This window comes from Hemiscyllium ocellatum, chromosome 2 (assembly GCF_020745735.1).
Source record: "Hemiscyllium ocellatum isolate sHemOce1 chromosome 2, sHemOce1.pat.X.cur, whole genome shotgun sequence".
Classification (NCBI taxonomy): domain Eukaryota; kingdom Metazoa; phylum Chordata; class Chondrichthyes; order Orectolobiformes; family Hemiscylliidae; genus Hemiscyllium; species Hemiscyllium ocellatum.
The window spans coordinates 126,924,486-126,946,382 of NC_083402.1; the positions used below are offsets into that span (position 1 = coordinate 126,924,486).

Sequence of the window (21,897 nt, forward strand, 5' to 3'; positions counted from 1 at the left end):
TGATATCCACAACCCTGTGCCTGAAGAGAGATTGCCTCAACTCCCTCTGACATTCCTGATCCTCCAATGAAATAGGCCTTTGGTTGTTGACCCTTGGGGAAATTAATCTTGGCATATACCCTGTCTATCCCCTCAGAACTTCATATGCATCAACCAGTGGGGCGGGCCCAGGGGCGTGGCCTGGAGGGACCCACGTGAGCAATTTGAATTCTTGTGCGGGGGGAAGAGAGGGGCGTGGCCTCGTGGCCGCAAAGTGTCGCGCGTGACTGCGATTCTGCTTTACGGGAGGCGGGCAGTTTGAACCAGCGGAGGAGTTGACGGAACGGCGTTGGGCTCGGGATCGTGGTCGTGACTGTAGAGCTGAGCCCCGGGCTCGGGCGCTGGTCGTGAGTGTTGATAAATCAGCCCGTGGATTTGTGTTTCCCGTTCCGGCTGTAGACGGTGCAGGATCACTCGGCATTGAGGCCGGTTCGGTGTGACCGCGCGGGGCCCGTTGCCAGGGTAACCGCCTGGGTCAATAACGGTCATCCTGCAGCCTAACCCGAAGGAAACTTGAACAAACCCCCATCAAAAGACACCTGAAATGAGCCCTCCCTGCAATAAACACTCTCTTGCAAATGCTGCCCTCCCCGCAATAGACCTCCATCAACTCCTAGCTTGTGTAACTCTTACAATAAATCCTCCCTCATTTTCCCCACAATAAACCTCCCGCAATTAAACTCCATCGCAATAAACAATCGCAAACGAAATCCAGCAATAAAAACGTTCAGCGGCGAACCCACATAACCTTCTATGTGATGAACCCCGCAGCAAAAAAATCTCTATAGTGAACCATCCCTGCAATAAACACTCCCACAATGTATCTCCTTCGCAATAAACCCTCCCCGCACTGATTAAACCCCATAGCAATCACCCCGCCACGACTTCCCTATTAACTCCGTCATATTAAATAATTAAATACACACATACATTCCTCTACTGCACACTGTTATTCTTCCCTCAACCAGCCGTAAAATAAACCCCTCGTATTAACGCACCTTGAATCCACCCCAGTGGTGCCCAATCACGCTGTAAATAACGCCCCCTCCAACTAGCCGTGTTGTTTTAAACTAGGTTTAGATTAGGAGTTGGCTTCAATTTCACATCTGCAATTGACGCTGTTGTTCACACGTGCGTAGTTTTCATTGAAATTCAATGATGAAAGATTGTTCTGGTTAATATTGACAAGCGTTCAGCTTCTATCTGGGTAAATCGTATTTTTGTTTAGGTTGGTTAATAGTGAATGTAAACTAGTTGTTAGATTTTTTAACTAACCAATGCTGGAGATCATAGCGGGTCAGACGGAAAGAGTAAGTTAACGTTTCGAGTCTAGATGACCCTTCATCAGAGCTTTGGATGCTGTCTGACCCGTTGTGACCACCAGCATTTCTTGTTTTCAGTACGTATTCTAGCAATTGCAGTAATTTGTTCCTCCTTAGATCTTAAATCGGTGTCACACTTTCCGTTTACTTTTCCAACATGTAACATCTTATTTCCAATAAATTTAAAATACTTAATGCAAAAGGCATAAACAAAGCGATGATTTCATCTGTACCCTGCTCTTAAATTGCCCTTGTTTTGTTTGGACTTTGCAAGATATGGCGAATTTCAGTCCATGATTTTATATTTTTATTATGCTGTGCAGTTGTCAGACCTTTTCAAGGTTTTGCAAATTGAATAAAGAAGCAAATTCACACATGCTACCATATAAAATAGTAGCCATTTGGCCTTTTTAGCTTGTCCTGAAATTCACTAAGATCATGGCTAAATTTCTCCCTCAACTTCATCTCCTTTGTTTTGTCCCACACTCCTTTCAGGCCTTCTGGCTTCAAGTGTAGTCTACCTGGTGTGACATTAATTGCTGGACTGAACTACTTTCCCTGCCTTTGGTAAATGACCTGTGCTGGATCTAATCAACTTTTGAATGGTCCCTTTGGAAATTTTCACTCCTGCCTTAATCCTTAGATTTGATGTGTAGTGCTACATTTCCTAATTATTCATGAAATGCCTGAATTTTTAGTTTGGAACTAAGGGTCATTGTCATTCATTAGAATGTTGAGAATGTTATGACAACTTCAGGCATTCTGTGGTTAAATTTCTAGTAGTCTGAAGAGTGTTGGATGGTGATGAAATAATCCATTTTTGTGAGAGTTCAGAGGTCCAATCCAAGCTTCATCCACCATCAGTCTGGGATGTCATAAGCAGTTCTTTAATTTGATTAGTTTGTTGTTTATTACAAGTTGTTATTACTGGCTGTTGTAATTCTTAATCTCACTGCTCAGGTGGTGATTTTTCTTGACTTTTCATTCTGAAATTGAGCCCTTGGTGGTTTGCATGGAAGTTGTCCATCTCTTTTATTAATCTCTTTTCGGATAATGACTTGAGTTCATTTGTACAAGATGCCAATAACTTGCACAATCACTTATCAGATTATCAGGTCATTGCAACTTTCTGTAGCACTTGTAGGTTCCACATTATGTAATTTGTTTGATCTGAGCTAAAATGCTTATCCATCAGGAGCTGTGTAGCAGTCAGCGACTAGAAGTGTGCAATATTGCAGGTCTCTTATAGTTGAAGGGTTACCAGTGCAAGTTTTTGACTTATTTCAACCGAGATGATGGCAGTTTGCATACTAACAACCAGCTAGAAGTATTCATTTTCTTTCTTCCCATTATACTGGAGACTCAGTTTAGTTTCTGCACTTGGGGTGAGCTTCATTCCAAAAGAGTCTCGACCTTATCTTTGGCTTGATTTTTGGTTCTTCGCATTGAGCAACCTCACATGGGTTTGCAAAACTCAGATATTATGTGTACTATATGAGAATGGCGACATTACACACTGTTTCTGTACCTCGGTACAAGTGACAATATTAAATAAATCAAATCATTCACTTGATGTTTTCCTTCTGCAGTTATTGCTCCATGCCAATTTTTTACCTTGAGACTTGACAGTATCAGTCTGCTGTAGAGTGGAGAGTAATTCTTCAGCAACATTGTCCAGCATTTCCAGAAACTATCTCGATAAGTTTTTATTTTCAAGCAAAATAGTTGCCTTCAAAGTGGTTCAGAATCTTTCAATTAGTGCACTGCTTAATTTCATGCTGGACATGCTACCTTGTCTTTTAAACGGTTTCCCGAGTATTCAAATGCATAACAAGGTTTTGATTTTTCTGCTGAACTTGCCCTTTCTGTTCATCATTGACCTGTACTTGGTAAGCTTGGGTTCCCTCTCAAGCTTTGTCATTTCTTTCAAAAATATCTTTCAGCTTATAATTAAACCTCAGAGCTTCTATACAATGTTAACAGCTTTTTTTGAGTAAGTTTCTATTTTCTCAGGTGTGTTCTCATGAATGGATCTCCTCTTCCTCAGACAATCCCCTATCATGTCTTCCTTCATTTGCCCAAGATTCAGCTAGATATATCAGTGTAGATATTCCTGCCTCTCAGTGAAGTTTAGAGTGCAACATGATTTGTAGCACACTTTGCCCAGCACTGATAAAAGACTTACTGCTCTTATTTTGATCGTCTTGTTCTGTGGCAGTCTCATCATTCAGCCATTCTGAATCGAAGAATTTCCAGTTCTCTCACTCACTCAAGTCTTTGGAAGAGCTGGTACTGAAATATTTAAAGCTCCAGTGACTCATCAGCAATAAGTGTTCTGCACCTAGTTAATGTTGATTGTTCTTTGCTAACTTTTACAATTGTTAGTTCTCTTGCAGCTATCAAAATTCCCTCCATCCCAGCTAGACACTCAGTTGTGCCATGTCTTGTGTAAAATAGCTATTGCCCAATCCTTTGTTGAAATAGAATTATAACTGCCACAGAATACAAAGTACGGGTATTTATCTAAACATACGGCACAGAAGCAAATCTTTGGCCTAGCCAGTAACAGAGTCATAGAATTGTGCAACACAGAAACAGACCCTTCAGTCTAACTTATTCATGTTGACCAGACATCCTAAATTAATCCAGTCCCATTTGGCTTATAACCCTCCAAATCCTTCCTATTCATGTACCCATACAGATGTCTTTTAAATATTGTAATTACACCAGCCTTCACCACTTTCTCTGGCATCTCATTCCATGCATGTGCCATTCTCTGTGTGAAAAAGTCGCCCCTTTGGTACATTTTGAATTTTTCCCCTCTCACCTTATACCTGTGCCCTCTAGTTTTGGACACTCCTACCCTGGAATAAAGACCTTGGCCATTCACCTTATCTATGCCCCTCATAATTTTATAAACCTCTATAAGGTCACTTCTCAACCTCTGACGTCCAGAGAAAATAGCCCTTGCCTATTGAGTCTATGTTTATAATAAAACAAAGAATTACAGATTTTGGAGATCTGAAACACACAAAAACAGCAATTGCTGGAGAGATTCAGCAGGTCTGGCAGCAATTATGCAAAGAAAGTAGAGTTAGCATTTCGGGAATCTAGTCACCCTTCTGCAGAGCTAGAAGCAGCTAGGAAAGTGTAGTATTCATGCTGATGATGGAGGTGTAACGTTAAAAGATTAAATGAGAACATCTCTCTGGGTATTATATTAATATTAAAGGTTAAACTGCACTGAGTGAACATTCTTATTGTGGGTGGGGCCACAGTCAGGCAGAAATGCGAATGACTCCCACAACAATTTGACAGTCATTTGTTACCACTCTCCTGCTATTATCAAATTAAACTATCGTTCAATCTTTCATCCAGAAATGCTTACTGGTCATCCCCTGAAACTTGGTATGTTGCCTCTGCATTGTCTTGGGGAATTACTGAGTCACAAAATCGTCTGCATAACGATTCCCCAGGATTTGAGCATTAGCATTTGCATTATCTCTGAGGATGATCTCATCCTGCTATTGTACCTAGGATAACATGTGACTGTGAGTGGGTGTTGTCTTGAGTGGCATGTGACTGTGGAGGCGTGACCAGAGCACCTGTAAGCATTGTCAACTGACCTGTATAAAGGAGATGTATTTTCTTTGTTCAGGGCCTCACTTTGACCCAACTACGCATGCCTGCGAAGAGGGTCAAAGGGAGTGATCTAGCTCGTACAAGCTTTAATAAACTATAATTGTTTGAAGAAGTCGGTGTGTGTGAATTTCATCTTGTGTAAGAACACTCAGGAAAAGAACCCAACAGGGGCAGTGGGTAAGAAAGCAAGGAGCAGATAGGTGGAGTGGGAGCCCGGGGACACCGAGAAAGAAATAAGAAAAGTAGGTAGATAGTAAGCCAGGGAAGAAGAGAAGCTAGATAATAATTTAGGCAATGACAGTGACTGTGAATGGCTGAAAATTGTTTGGCTATTTGAAAGCAACCCATGTCTTTACAGAAACTGAGATGTGGAACTGTGTAATAAACATGGAAAGAGGTGTTCATGCTTCTAGATTATTAACTTGATATTGAGTCCTGAAGACTTTAATGTCTTTAAGCAGAGGTTGAGATGTTGCTGTTCTGAGTTCTGAAGAAGGGTCACTGGATTGGAAACATGAACTCTGTTTTCTCTGCACAAATTCTGCCAGACCTGCTGAGTTTGTCCAATAACATTTGTTTTTGAATGCCAGCTTTTATCCTGCTCTTAAGCCTTCACTTCTGTTTCCCCAGCTAAACTTGAAATCATAGCTTTCTTTTCCTCTCTTTGTGTACCAGAATAGTTTCCCCTTAATTACTATTATTCACTTTAACATTCCCTGTGGTAGTGAGTTCTACATGATCTCCACTTTTTGGGTGAAGTAGTTTCTTATGAATTTCCTTTTGCACTTCCTGATGATTATCTTAAATTGGATACCTCAAGTTTTGCCTTCCTCACAAGAAGAAACATCGTCTCTGTTTCCACTCTGTCAAAGATTTAAAGATTTCAGGTCATCTTTCAACATTTTTGAGCGAAGAGACTTACCCTGTCAATCTTTTCGTTTTCTATCTGTTTCTGATATCATCCTTCTAAATCAATTTCACCATTTTTTAAAAAAACTAGATTAGATTACTTAGAGTGTAGAAACAGGCCATTCAGCCCAACAAGTCGACTCTGACCCTCTGAAGAGCAACCCACCCAGACCCATTCCCTACATTTACCCCTTCACCTTATACTCTGGGCAATTTAGCATGGCCAATTCACATAACCTGCACATTCTTGGACAGTGGGAGGAAACCCACGCAGACATGGGGAGAATGTGCAAACTCCACACAGAGAGTCGCCTGAGGCAGGAATTGAACCCGGGTCTCTGGTGCTGTGAGGCAGCAGTGCTAACCACTGTGCCACCGTGTTTGATCTGTACAGCTTCAGTAACCCTTAATGCTTTTGCCTAGCAAAATATCATCCATCACAGTTTTAATATTTTCCCAGATTTCAACTGCCCTTTTGTGTGAAGATGTTTTTCTGTCCTTTACTGTAACAGCCCAATGGTAATTTCAGAGTTATGACAGTCCTGGCTCCCACACCAGCGAAATCTTTAATTCTCTCTACCCAATTGAAATCTTTAAATGTTTCGACCATCTCAGAGCACTCATTCTTCTGCTTTCAGGTGAATGTACTTCACCTCATAATTTAACCCTTTTATTTGTGTATCAATCTGATGAACCGATGTTGTACTTTCCCTTCCAATTCAATATATCCTTCCTGAGATATATAGTACTGTAAACTGTATTTAGTATTCTGGATGTGTTCTAACAAGATTTGCTGTAATTATCATATTTAACTTTCATGCTTTTATTTCTGTGCATTTTGAAAAGGTGTATCACTAAATGGCTTCAATGCAGTGTGACCCTCGGCTGCTGCTGGAAGAACAAGTGAGGAAACTCTCAGAAGACCTTTCTCAGTGTCAGGTGAGTTTGTTTGCTTAGTGTGGTTGTTGTCCCCACTTTTGATCAATTACGGTCCACTAGAGATTGAAATTTTGGGGTCTATTGCCTTTTAGTTCATTGTTATCACCAAGTGAGAATTCCCAATTTGTGCTGGTTTCAGACAAAATATCCCAGATTGTTGAGTTCCAGGGAAGGACAGATGAACTAGTTCTGCTTCTTTATTCACCCTTGGTTGGATGCTTTCCACTGGATTCAAATAAACTTATGTGTAAAAGGGCGAAAATGTGTTGCTGGAAAAGCGCAGCAGGTCAGGCAGCATCCAAGGAGCAGGAGAATCGATGTTTCGGGCATGAGCCCTTCTTCAGGAATCCCCTTATGTTTAAAAGGGGACAGGTTAATTAACCAGCTTTCCAGAATTTACAAAAAAAGACTGTTTTTATTAAATATTACATGTCAGAAGCAATACATATATGCACAGTTTTAGAAAGAAGAGGCGAGTCCAAAAGGCAAGATTTAAAAAAAAAGATTGTATAGATCAGTCTCTGAATTGCTTATAAACACAGGAGTGTAGGAACAGAAGTAGGTCACTCAGCCCCTCAAGCCTGCTTTACCATGCATTTAGATCATGGCTGATCTGTGGCTTCACTCTGTATATCTGCCCCTGGCCAGTATCTCTTAATATCTTTATATCGCAATAGCTTAACAAAAATGTATTTGCCTCATATTTAAAATTAGCAATTGATCTAACATTCATTACTGTTTGTTGAAGAGAGTTCCAAATGTTTCCCACCCTTTGTGTAGCGAAGTGCTTCCAAACATCTCTGCTGAAGAATCTGCCCCTAATTTTCAGACTATGTCCCCTAATTCTAAAATACCAGCAAGTGGAAATAGAGTCATAGAGATGTTCAGTACGGAAACAGACCCTTTGATCCAACTTGTCCATGCCGGCCAAATATTCTCAACTAATGTAGTCCCATTTGCCTGCACTTGGCCCGTATCCCTCTCAACTCTTCCTATTCATATACTCATCTAGATGTCTTTTAAATGTTGTAATTGATCCAGCCTCCACCACTTCGTCTGGCACCTCATTCCGTACGCACACTTCCCTCTGCGTGAGAAAGTTACCCCTTAGGCCCCTTTTAATTTATCTTTATCTACCCTGTCTTTTCCTGTTAATATCTTGTACACCTTAATCTTCTAAATTCTAAAGCAAACATGTGTAATTTGCATAATCTCTCCTCATAACTAAACCCCTGATATCCAGGTAAAATTAGATAAACAAGATTGTGACTGTTACTGGGTTGCACTGGTTGCATTCACGTTGGGAATTGAACAAACATTTTTTGAGATGTTTGGATTTTAGGTTCCTTTGTCCAGATTCCATTTTTTAACTGGTTGGCAGCTTTTGTATGAGAGTATGTTTGCTTCTTTACCTGCAATGCGAGTGTACTTTTCAAATTGTGATTAACACAGCATACCAGACGCTCTCAAGTTCCCTAACGAAGTAATATTAACACACCGACTACTAAGGAAGCTCTCTTTTAAACCCTCTTTTGTATAATTCTGTAAGTGGAAACCACAAAATGTCTGTAACTGGTAGCTCTCAGGGTAGGGCAAGGAATAGTCAACTTTCTCGCCAAGTCAATCTCTTTCTGAAGTTGATACCTTGAGGAGTCATATTCCTTTGGTCCCACAAAAATGACTTTTTGTTTTATTTAAGCTAGTCTATATGTTGCCTGTTTTACTTAATATGTATTCCAATATGTAATTTGCTTTCCTGATAAACTACTTTTCAGATTGAAATGGGACCTTGATCATTTGGGCCAATGAGCTGAGAAGTGGCAGATGGAGTTTAATTTAGATAAGTGTGAGATGCTGCATTTTGGGAAAGCAAATCTTAGCAGAACTTGTACACTTAATGGTAAGGTGCTAGGGAGTGTTGCTGAACAAAGGGACCTTGGAGTGCAGGTTCATAGCTGCTTGAAAGTAGAGTCGCAGATAGATAGGATAGTGAAGAAGGCGTTTGGCATGCTTTCCTTTATTGGTCAGAGTATTGAGTAAAGGAAATGGGAGATCATATTGCCGCCTTATAGGACATTGGTTATACCACTGTTGAAATATTGCATTCAATTCTGGTCTCCTTGCTATAGGAAAGATATTGTGAAACTTGAAAGGGTTCAGAAAAGATTTGGAAGGATGTTGCCAGGATTGGAGGATGTGAGCTATAAGGAGAGGTTGAATAGGCTAGGGCTGTTTTCCTTGGACCGTCGGAGGCTGAGGGGTGACCTTAAAGAGGTTTATAAAATCATGAGGGCCATGGATAGGATAAATAGACAAAATGTTATCTCTGTGTGGGAGAGTCCAGAACTAAAGGGCATGGGTTTAGTGTGAGAGGGGAAAGATATAAGAGACCTAAGGGGCAACCTTTCCATTCAGAGGGTAGTACATGTATGGAATGAGCTGCTCGAGGAAGTGGTGAGGCTAGTACAATTACAACATTAAAAAGGCATCTGCATGGGTATATGAATAAGAAGGGTTATGAGCAGGGTGCTGGCAGGTGGGACTAGGTTGGGTTGGGATATCTGGTCAGCTGGACGAGTTGGACTGAAGGATCTGTTTCTGTGCTGTTCATCTGTATGACTCTAGTTATCTTGCTAATTTTTTAATATATCTGGTCAACCCTGAATATCAAATGAACATTTTTGTGACAAGCCAGTTTTCATTTTGTGTCAAATAAGTAATATTGCTTAATTCCATATGGACCATTCCTCTTGAATATTATGCAAAAGTTTTGTCACAAATACTTGATGAAATATAGAAAGATGGCAAAGTAGTAAGGTTGGTGAAAGTAATAAGGTTAGCAACTGACCAAGCTTAGTAGTTAACACAGCAGATCTACAAAAATTATTAGAATGATTAAAGTGGTGCAAATTTACAGAATTAAAATTAAACATGAAAATTACAAAAATCGAAAGAAACAATGGTGGGTGAGCAGAGTTCAATACAAATGGTCAACAACTGGAACATCTTAGTTTAAGAACCTGGGGAAATGAATTGTCAGAAGTGGTTACAACCACAAAGAAATTAGAGTTAGTACAGGTCAATCTCCTATAATGTGTGTTTCACCAACATGATTTAGCTGTAATGAATGCAATTGGTGACTAAGGGAACTTGCTTTTTAAAATGTGAGCTCCCGTTGGCTATTGCGCAATTCCATCCCTGGCACTAGGTGTTGTGGTGCACGGAGGACTGGACTCTACATCGACATCACATGGTCAGTTGGCTCGCATGCTTTGTGTTGAAGTGATTCATGGAAGTTATGGTGCTATACTCAGTAATTTTCAGTCTGGTTTTTTGCAAATCTCAGAGTTTTACATAAATATGGAAGGGCAAAGTTGCAAGAATGTCGACAGGAAGCATCCAGGTGAAAAAAAATCACGGGTGGTGACCAAAAGAAAGAGAGGCTATAACACTTGAACAGAAGCTAAATTTAATAAAGCGTTTCGGGCATAATGAAAGAGCATGTGATATTCTGATAAAGGAGTCTATGCCATGCATCCATTGGAGACAGTGCAGAAAGAATTAAAGCCAGCTGCATTGCTGGAATAAGTGTGAGTGCTGACAAGTCTCTGAGATCACGAACAAAGGAACACAAGATGTAGTGACTTCATGGTGTTTGGATAGAAGATCAATTGAGAAAGCAATCTGGGGCCACCTTTCTCACCATAAAGCTGCTTGAGTCCCATTGTGAAGACCTCTCCACAGCTGACCTACAACAACTTGTTGCTGTGGGGGAAATTGAAGCTCGAGATGAAGTCCAGGCTGAAACATCTCGAGAGCTTTCCAATTCTCTTTTCTCTTCAATTTTGAAGGATGTTGAGAAGCAGTTGCAGCTTTTAAAGACAATGATTACAATGCAGAATACAGCAGGATAGCAGTTCGTGACAAAGTCTTATCTGGCAACCTCTGTACAGTTTCTTCATGAAAGAAGAAAGATGGCAAAGCAGCAAAAACTAGATGCCTTTTTTAAGCCAACCACCAAGAAACAGTCTGAGGGCAATGAACGACAGCACCCACTTCTGGACTAAGTATTTTCTTTTGTTGTAACGCTGCACCCAGAATTGTACCTGAAAGTAATGATGCTATTGATGACCCCCTGCCCCTGTCCTAATACAGTACTGTAACAAAGCAAACTCAAACTGCTGAGTGTTAAATTTATTGCATTATTTCATTAAAATGTATAATTTTAACATTTACTTGACTGTACTATCGTTTATGTTAGGCTATTATTTTTGTTTCAACTTTTACTGATATTTTTTGTGGTCAGCCCCAAACTGTGTTTTTCCCGTAGGCTCTGTTACTTCTATGACGCGATTTTTTGTAACAGGATGTCGCATGAATGCAAATACCGCATTATAGCAGAACAGACTGTATAGCAATTGTTACAACCAGTCCCTGGGTGAGCTTCCCCAATTTATTACGGTTCCAGATGGGATACTCCAAATAGCCAAGCAGTTGGGTGAGGAGGAATTAATTGGCTCCCTTTATTTACCTTCCCCCCTCAGTTGGTTGCAACAAGATTAATTTAAAAAGCATTCGTTCCCTTGTGGATATCTCTCACCCAGATTAAACAAATTCAAGGTTTGAAAGGAGCCAATTTAACTAAGCTTTCTTGAATTAACATCGGAAGTATTTTAGTTACTAAACATTAGAAGAAAAAATAGCCAATGACACGCACACAGATTGAGGCGAGCCCCAAAAGGATAAAAGTTGCATGCTGTGAAGACTACACAATGGGACGCTATGATCATTATACTGAGTGATATTACTGCAGATATTGGTCGGCAAGTGGTAGATTTTGGCTTTACTAGTCAGCTGATATTGGCTTGCAGCAGTCAGAGTGAGAGATTTTCTTTATCCTTTTTTATTTGCGCTACAGTGATGTTTAAGACTGTCCTTCAGTTGTGACCTTCACAGCGCTTTACTTCACATGGACGGGTTGCCATTGGTTTTTAAATCTTGTATATTCCTGGATGACTAATATTTAAGCATGCCCTTCAGTTCGTGTCCACAGTCTAGAATATAACCCACCAGCAATGTTTTCCTACTACTAAGATGTAATTTGATTGCTTTGCACATCTGCCGTTTTAGTCCTCTCTCTCTGTGAAGTTTCCGTGGCACTCGACAATTTGCAACATTCTAGAGGTTTACATTGAGAATCTTTCATTTGTCAATGATGTCCATGCTTAGAAGTTCCATTAGCCAGGTTTGTCTTGCAATACAAAACACATTCGGCTTCTAATTCATTGTTGTTACACAATTGGAAAGCATGCATTCTGCAACTGTAAATAATTGCTCACTATAAGAGTGACTGGAAGTTCGAAAGAATTAGCAAGACTAATTTGGGTTATCTAGTTGTTATGGGCAGAAATATGCTCTGCGATGAAAGTGAGCATCCAAAGAATAGAACATTTGTGAAATGTCCTGGAGAATTTAAGGTGGCATGGTGGCTTAGTGTTTAGCACTGCTGCCTTACAGTATCAGGGACTCAGGTTCAATTCCAGCCTCAGCCAGATCTGTCAGTGTGAGGTTTGCGCATTCTGTCCATGTCTGCATGGGTTTCCTCCCAGAGTCCAGAGATGTGTAGGTTAGGTGGATTGGCCATGCTAAATTGCCCATAGTGTCTGGGGATGTGTAGGTTAGCTGGATTAGCAATGGGTAATGCAGGGTTACAAGGATAGAGTAGGGGGATGAGTCTGGGTGGGATGCTCTTTGGAGAGTTGGTGTGGACTTGTTGGGTCAAATGGAGGGCTTGAAGGATGGAGTGGATCAATTGGAGAGAATACAAGCAATGATGAAGTTCTTAGATTGGTGGAAGGGGAAAGATCATTAATGAATATGTAATCAAAACAAGGTTGCATTGTCCGTATTCTAATGCATGAGAAATTGATGTAGAAGCTGCCTGTTGAAAGAATAGGAATGCAGAGCAAGAAAGAGGAAGAAGATAATATGAGGCAACTTGCAGTTGCCAATGGGTGGGTTCAACATGTAACTAAGGGTGAAAGCATAAGACTGTGAAAATTGGGACAGTGAGCAGTGCATCTGCTGTTGGGCAGATAAATATCATGTAAAAACATAACTCTATTTCTGAACCGATAAGTAAGTTTGGGAAAGTCTTTGCTTACTTACCTGCATAAGAGAGACTTTTAGCCTACAGTGTTTGCAAGACTGCTAACACTTGATTTAATCTGTTATTTAAGATTGAGTTTTGTTCATAAAAAAGTGGCAACTACTGATAAGATGTAAGTTATGAACTGGAATTAGAACTTTATCCCCTTAATCCTACACATGTACAGACACCCACTCACAACATGAAAGACCAGTCTCTGCAGAGGTGATGGGTTTTAAAAATGAAAAGGCAAAACAGAAAATAATATTCAATGGGCCTGCAAAAACAAAGGATAAAATGTGATAGCTACTTATGTCTGCTGAATTTCCTTTTGATGAAGCTGAATTCTGATAGTTGTAGATTGGAATCAGAACTGAACATTTATCATGTCCTGAGAGTCTTCAGTGTTAACTTTGGATCCCGTGAAGTGTCATAGCCTCCGGTCTAATATAGGTAAAGAAACCACCTGCTGATTACTATTTATTACTGCCTGTTTTTGGCTGATGAATCAGTATTTATCCATGTTAAACAGTATTTGAAGGAAGTACTGAGGATGGCACTGATGCAGAGTGTACTCTGGTAGGATCTTTAATATCCATCAACAAGATTGATTTGGGAGCAGCAGTAATGACCAGTCGAGTCATGAAGAAAATAGCTGCTGGGCTGGGTTTGTGACAAGTGGGAAGAGAATCAATAAGATGGAAAAAACATACTTGACCTTATTCTCATGCATCTGCCTGTCATAGATGCATCTGTCCAGGCCAATTTTGGTGAAAATGAATACTGCACAGACCTTGTGGGAATGAAGTTCCAGTTTCATATGGAGGGAAGGTTGGTTCATATTTTATGGCACCATCACCATGCTAATTGGAGTGGACTTCATATAGATCCGCTAAGTCAAACTTAGCATCCATTGAATAGTTATGGATCATCAACAGCTGAATTGTACTGGAATGCAATCTGCAGCCTCAAGACCTGCATGCCCCCCATTTTACTAAAAGCATTAAGCTAAAGGATGAACTCTGTTTCAATGAAGAGTGCAGGATAACAAGCCAGGGGTAACACTAAGGATATCTATAAATGAGGTATCAACATGGTGAAGCTACTAAAGAGGACTGAAATATGTTCGGTCTAGTTTTCCTTGTCGCAGTATGGATCTCAGCGGATGGTGCATGGTCGTGAATTCTGGAAAAGGAAGTCAATATGTCTGCATACTGATTGATGTGGGTGAACTGTCATCAGTGGATCAACACTCATTCAATAAAGAGTGAAAAAGACATTGGAGAAACAGCTCCAGGCATTCATGAAAATGAGGTGTCAACCTCGTGACTCTATAAAATCTGACGAGTGCCAAATAGCGTACTCAGCAAGTGGTAGATAGAGCTCTTTCATTCCACAACCAAAGGAACAGATCTAACCTCTACAGCTCTGCCACATCCAGTCATAAATGTTGGTGAACAATTATAGTCCAATGGAGGAAGAGGCTTCAGTTTTTGGAGGTCAGTCATCTCAGCTCCAGGATACCTCAATGGGAGTTCCTCAGGGATGTGTCCTAAGCCACACCATCTTCAACTGCTTCATCAATGATCTTTCTTCCATTGGGTTAGAAGTGGTGATGTTTTCTGATGAATGCCAAGTGTCATCACCGTTTGCTTCTCTTCATATACTGAAGCACTATTTGCTCCTCCTCAAACACTGACATAGTCGATATTCCTGTTTTGAGGTGACAAGCAGCAAGGAACATTTGGACTACACAAATGCCCGGCAACACCATCTTCAGCTGAAGAGAAACTATCAACCTTTGACATTCAATGGCATTGCCATCATAGAGTCCCCTACTGACAACATCTTGGGGGTTATAATTGATCGGAAACTGAACTGGATTAGCCATATAAAAAATACTGGAACGCCCTTCCTAATGGCATTGAGGTCTACTTATAACAAATGGACTGTAGCAGTTCAAGAAGGATGCTCATCGCCACCTTGAGGGGATCTTGGAAGGGGAGTAAATGCTCATCCAGCCAGTGACGTCCATGTCCCATGAAGGATTTTGGAATAGCGTGATCATCCTTCACTGCGTGCTGAATCAAATTTCTGAAATTCCCTTCCGAACAGCACTGTGAGAGTAACTATGTCATATGTACTGCAAGCTGTTCAAAAAGACAGCCATTACCATGATTTCAATCACAATTAGATATGAGCAATAAATATTATTGTTTGAAATATCTCCCACTAGTGTTCCTTCTTGTCATAGAGTTTGTTTACGATGTGGCATGGTGGAATATCCTGACAACAACAATGCATCTCATTTAATCAGTGTTCATAACTGGTTTCTTTCTTCTGCTATCTGTAATGCCAACTTTGTTTTTAAATAGGGTTCCATATCAATTGCACAGCAGTTAAGCAACTATTTTAAGAAATTCAAAATTGTTAATAAAGCCTGGCTTTATGTTTAGGTCAATTTGTCAGTTTTACTATTTTTTGATGTTACTGCTGATTGTTCTAGTCAAATCACAATATTTTTCTTGGATTAAAGCAGACTCATTTGAAATCAAATAATGTCCAAAGTTAACATGTAGCACAGACTGTTACTGTTGATTTTAAATTTCTGAAGTTCGCAGTACCACGTTTTAAGATTACTTGTGGAATATATATAATGGAATGAGTTATCACTTGTATTTATTGAATCACAGGTGATTCTTTATTGATATTGGTGTTGTTTAGAGTTGTTGCATTTAACCTAATAACTTTGTTTTAGAGTAGGAGATAATACTCATTGAAATACCAGGTGCAAATTGAGACTTGAATGAAAATAAAAGTATTATTCCAAGTATTAAATTGATCAATTACTTCAGCCTATTTTCGCACTTTTTTAAAAAAACTTTTCTTTGTAGTGACTAAACAATTATTAATTTTCTAAGTCCGAAAATCTGTCTCTTCAGTAGCAATGGTTTTCATTTTGTTCTGCAGTAGCAAAATAAACAGACATTATTGCAGTACTGTAATGATTTGTATATTTGTCTCCACTCTTGTAACAACCCTAAAATAAGCATCTAAACATTGGATTGAAAGTGTTAAGTCCTCGTTTAGACAAGTTGCAATGTCAGTGCTTACCAAACATTTGGTACATGAGAAGGAAAACTAAAAGTTCTAAAAAGTAAGATTTAAGTTAAATGAATGACAGTAGCATCCATTACAATCTGAAGAGAAGAGCCAAGTGTGGAACTTGAGTATTTTCAGCATCTATTTCAATATTTGTTTAAATGATGATTGTCCTGCTATTTGCTGAAGTTTGATCCTCTTATCAACAGACAGGATGCAGATTGAATGCTATGCATAGCATAGACCCATTGCTTTCCGTCTATACTTTTTTTAAAAATGTGATATTTTTATTTTTGGCAAAAATACGCAGATTACATGACTTGAACAAGCTAAGTGGGGTGGCACAGTGGCACGTGGTTAGCACTGCTGTCTCACAGCACCAGAGACCCCGGGTTCAATTCCTGCCTCAGGCAACTGTCTGTGTGGAGCTTGCACATTCTCCCTGTGTCTGCATGGGTTTCCTCCCACAGTCCAAAAATGTGCAGGTTAGGTGAATTGGCCATGCTAAATTGCCCTTGGTGTTAGTTGTAGGGGAATGGGTCTGTGTGGGTTGCTCTTCGGAGGGTCAGTGTGGACTTGTTGGGCCAAAGGGCCTGTTTCCACACTGTAAGTAATCTGAACCTAAATCTATTCAAATTATTTTTCTTCATTTCAATCACTGACTGGAAGTCTCCGTGTTCTAGAGTTTGTTATCGCATAGTAATGCTCAGGGAAATGACCTGTGCATTCATTTGTGTGTAATTTCTTCTGACTTGGAAGGTCATTCTCATAGATGTCTTATAAATTTAATGTTCAATTGTTCCCCATGCAGCAGTCTTTCTTCCATGATGCCACGATGCTTATTCAATGCAGATTTGCACATTCTAAACACACACACTTGTTTTACCTTGGAATTCTCAAGCTGCATTATTCACAGTACAACCTCTATTCTTTAGTAACTTTGGCCCTGCAATTTCTATGCAGTGGTGAAAAATATATTAATTGTGACTGATTTGCGATGACGCTTAGAGTATTGAAATAAAGTATATTTCAAGTCATTCATAGAATTTAAAAAATAACTTGTATTTTTACTCTTGGCATGATATGAAAGACATCATTCCTAAAATCTCTTTTCTATAAACTTCTATTCTTAAATGGATTTTATTTATCTAGGATTTGTGACAAAACGTGTTTTTTTTTGAAAAGGTAGTACAAATTATTGGTTGCCATTCAACAAGTATTCTTTCAGATTTTTTTTCATTCATGAGATTTGGGCTCTGCTGGCTAGGTCACGTTTATTGCCCATGCCTAATTGTGATTGAGATGATGGTAATGGCTGCCTTTTTGAATGGCTGCAGTACATATGATATAGTTACTCTCTCAGTGCTTTTAGGAAGGGAATTTCAGGATTTTGATTCAGCACACAGTGAAGGATGATTATATGGTTCCAAGTCAGGATGTCTGATGCTTGAAGAGGAACTTTGTGGTGTTGATCGTGGTGTTCCAGTGCATCTGCTACCTTATCTGTCTAGGTAGTAAAGGTCACAGGTTTGGAAGGTTCTGTTAAAGAAGTGGTGTCGTTGGTGGGAGGAGTGAATGTTCAAGACATTAGATAGGATGTTAGTCAAACCAGTTGCTTTGTTCTGGTGTCAAGTTTCACCCATCTCAGCAAGTGAACAGTATTCACCTACATTCCTAACTTGTCTTGTAGATGGTGGACAAATGTGAAGAAGGATTGATGTGAGTTGCCTGCTTCAGAATGCCTGACTTCTGACCTGTTCCTGCAGCCGCAGTATTTGTATGTGTGGTACAGGTCAGTTTCTGGTCAATGGTAACCTGCAAATGTAGATTGTGGGAGTTCAGTGATGGTAATGTCATTGAATATCAAGAGGCAATGGTTACATTCACTTTTGTTTCAGATCCTTGTTCCCTGGCATTTGTGTGGCATAACTGTTACTTACCACTCATTAGTCTAAGCCTAAACATTGTCATGCCTTGTTGCATTTGGAGGTGCGCTGCTTCAATATCTGAGGAGTTGCTGCTGAGCATTGTGCAGTCTTCAGTGCACATCACAGTTCATCATCACTGAGCATATGATGGAGAGAATGTCATTGATTAAGCAGCTAAAGATGGTTAGGCTGAGCATGCTACGTTGAGGAACTCCTGCAGTAATGCCCTGTAGCTAAGGTGTTTGATTTCCAACAACTACAATCATCTTCGTATTTTCTCTGAAGTATGACTTTAACCAGAGTAGAGATTTCCCCCTAATTCCCATTGACTACAATTAGATTTTCTTGTTGCAATACAAGTGTTGCCTTGATGTCAAGGGCAATCATCTTAATTTCCCCTCTTGAATTTACCTCTTTTGCCAATGTTTGCACCAAGCTTTAATGAGGTCAGGAATTGAGAGGGCCCTGTGTAACCCAAACAGATTGTCACAGCACAGGGTATTGTTGAGTATGTGCCTCTGCGTAGTAACACCTTCCTTCGCTTTGTGGCAATTGGCTGATTTGTTTTGTTGTGCATCTTGTGGGCAGGTTGTACATGGGCAGTTTTCCACGTATGTTGGGTAGATATGCATGTTGTAACTGGCATCTATCTGGTAATTGTTGAAGATCGTGTATATATTTAATTTGACTGAATGCTGCTATCTGATCACGTCTGAACTTCGACACCAATTCTGTGTTCCTGAGAGGTTCTTGATTCCCTTTGACCAAAATGCACTGATCTCAACCTAAATATTTTCAAATCCACTACCCTTTTGTTTGACAATTTGTCCTAAGATTATGATATTGAGTTCTGAATTTCCCCAGCAAGATGAAATAGCCTCTGAACACTAATCTTGTCAAACCGTCTCAGACATTTGAGCGTTTCAGTAGAATCATCTCCTATTTTTCAAAACTCCAAGACTAGGGGCCCATTCCATCCAGTCTGTCTTCATAGTGTAGACCTGTCATCGCAGGAATCAGTCTGATCTTTTGTTATTGCACTTCCTTTAAGGCAAATAAATCCTTTTATTTTCTACACAGACCCTGTATGTTTTGCGTATTCCTGGCTTGTTCTATTTTTTATTTTTGATTTTGGGTAAATTTGTGTTTACAATCGCTAAAGTTTGATTCGCTTTTACCAGCAATTAGAAACAATGTAAATGCCACCTGTTAAAGCTGCTCATGTCATCTCTTCAGATAAGCAAGAGCCACATTGGTATTGAATGGTCCCTTAATTTTCACTTTTGTCCAGTCCTTTGACTTCAGTGCATGTTGGTCAAAGAACAGATAAGATCAGGACAACATGTGACACACAACATAATTGGACCGTTCTTGGAATTGTTTTGCAATTTTTAAAATTTTTTAAAAAATTACAGTAACAGTACTAATTCTTATGTTTTCTGTGCAGGCTGATAAAGAATTTGTGTGGTCATTGTGGAAGCGTTTGCAGGTGGCAAATCCTGATCTCACACAGGCCATCAGCTTGGTTCTAGACAGGTGAGTGAAGTTTAAGATGCACATATGTTGTTACTCTCAACAGCAAATTCATGGGGCCAAGGATTTAGCTTACCAAGCCAAACTTACCATAGTGCTACCTGTTGCCCTTGCCCTGAACTTGCATCTGTTTTAAGATTCTCTTCATCTTCCCTTTGTCGACAGGGCTTTAAACAAAATAGAATTGGGGGTGGGAGAATGGTGAGGACCAGTTCAGGAGGAGGGAAATGCAGGCTTACAAATCAAAATAAAATCGTAGCATTGCAGAGATGTCCTGGAGCTGAGATGACTGACCTCCAACAAATATGGCCATCTCCCTATGTACCAGGTATGAATTCAACCGATGGATAGTTTGCCCCAATACCCATTTATTTCAATTTTTCTAGGGATCCTTAATGCCACACTCAGTCAAATGCAGCCTTGGTGTCAAGGGTTGTCATTCTCGCCTTGCCTCTGGAAATCAGCTCATTTGCCCATGTTTGAGGTCAGGATCTAAGTGGCCCTGGTGGAATGTAAACTGGTGTCAATGAACAGTTTATTGCTGAGCAGATACTGCTTGATATCACTGTTGATGACACCTTCCATTACACTACTGATGATAGTGTGGACTGATGGGGGTGGTAATTGGCCAGGTTGGATTTGTCCTGCTTTTTGTGTACAGGACATACTTGGGCAATTTTCCACATTGTTGGGTAGGTGGTAGTGTTATAGCTGTACTGGAAAAGCTTGGCTAGGGGAATGGCAAGTTCTGGAGCACAACTTGTCAGTTTTTTTTTGCTGGAATGTTGTCAGCGTCCATAATCTTTGCACTATCCAAAGCCTGTTTCTTGATATCATATGGAGTGAATCGAATTTGCTGAAGACTGATGTCTGTGATAGTGGTGACCATTGAAAGAGTCTATGATGGATCATGTACTTGTATTTTTGTACTTCTGTATTTTATAAATACAGTTTTATTTAATCTGTATAATAAACGAGTTCTTTTGCTAAAGGAATATTGACAACCCCTTGTGAATATGTTCTGTAACTGACACCACAGTAACCAAATTATAAAAGAAAGCTTATAATGTGACAAGCCAGATTTCATTTTGAGACCTGTCTTGTCCAGTATTACCATCAATTGGGTTCACATTAAAACGCATTGTACGTATACAACACAACACCACCTCCGTTGACCTTTCGATTGACTCCAGATCATCAGATTGCATATCTGATCTCCAGTATTGGAGTTTCAGAATTTTTTTTACTTCCTGTTAGGTGGTCTCATTGAAAATGTACAAAATACTTAGAGCGACTTCCAAGATAGATAGAGGTAAGGTGCTTCTCTGGTTGGGGAATCTAGAACCAGGGGCACAATTTAAGAAGGAGAAAGTGAGGACTGCAGATGCTGGTGTACCAGAGTCGAAAAATGTGGTGCTGGAAAAGCACAGCAGGCCAGGCTGCATCCAAGGAGCAGGAGAATCGACGTTTCGGGCATAAGCCCTTCTTCAGGAATGAGGCTGGTGTGCCAAGCGGGCTGAGATAAAAGGTAAGGGGGAGGGAATTTGGGGGAGGGGCGCTGGGAATACAATAGGCGGAAGGAGGTGAGGGGGAGGGTGATAGGCCGGAGAGGGAGTGGGGGCGGAGAGGTCGGGAAGAAGATTGCAGGTCAAGAGGGCAGAGTTGAGTCCGAGGGTTGGGACTGAGATAAGGTGGGGGGAGGGGAAATGAGGAAGCTGGAGAAATCTACATTCATCCCATGTGGTTGGAGGGTTCCTAGGCGGAAGATGAGGCGCTCTGCCTCCAGGAATCATGTGGCCAGGGTCTGGCGATGGAGGAGGCCAAGGACCTGTATGTCATTGGCGGAGTGGGAGGGGGAGCTAGAGTGTTCAGCCACGTGGCAGTTGGTTGGTCGGTGCGGGTGTCCCGGAGGTGTTCCCTGAAACGCTCCGCAAGTAGACGGCCTGTCTCCCCAATGTAGAGGAGACCACATCGGGTGCAGCGGATACAGTAAATGATGTGTGTGGAGGTGCAGGTGAATTTGCGACGGATACAGAAGGATCCACTGGGGCCTTGGAGGAGATGAGGGGGGAATTGTGGGCGCAAGTTTTGCATTTCTTGTGGTTGCAGGCGAAGGTGCCGGGAGTGGAGGTTGGGTTGGTGGGGGGTGTGGACCTGACGAGGGAGTCGCGGAGGGTATGGGTCTCACCTGAATGCTGATAGGGGTGGAGAGGGAAATATATCCCTGGTGGTGGAGTCTGTTTGGAGGTGGCGGAAATGACAAAGGATGATGCGATATATCCGGAGGTTGGTGGGGTGGAAGATGAGGACCAGTGGGGTTCTGTCCTGGTGGTGA

At 40.7% G+C, this 21,897-nt stretch overlaps 1 protein-coding gene across 1 annotated transcript in view; it reads left to right on the forward strand.

Moving 5' to 3' along the window:
* Positions 1 to 295: 295 nt before the first annotated feature.
* Positions 296 to 21,897, forward strand: part of cntln (centlein, centrosomal protein) — a 454,938-nt gene continuing 433,336 nt past the window's right edge. Inside the window, exons 1-3 of the mRNA XM_060846250.1 lie at positions 296 to 386; positions 6,759 to 6,851; positions 19,477 to 19,565. Coding sequence (XP_060702233.1) covers positions 6,771 to 6,851; positions 19,477 to 19,565 — 170 coding nt within the window. The 5' untranslated portion in view covers positions 296 to 386; positions 6,759 to 6,770. The remainder of the gene's footprint in view (positions 387 to 6,758; positions 6,852 to 19,476; positions 19,566 to 21,897) is intronic.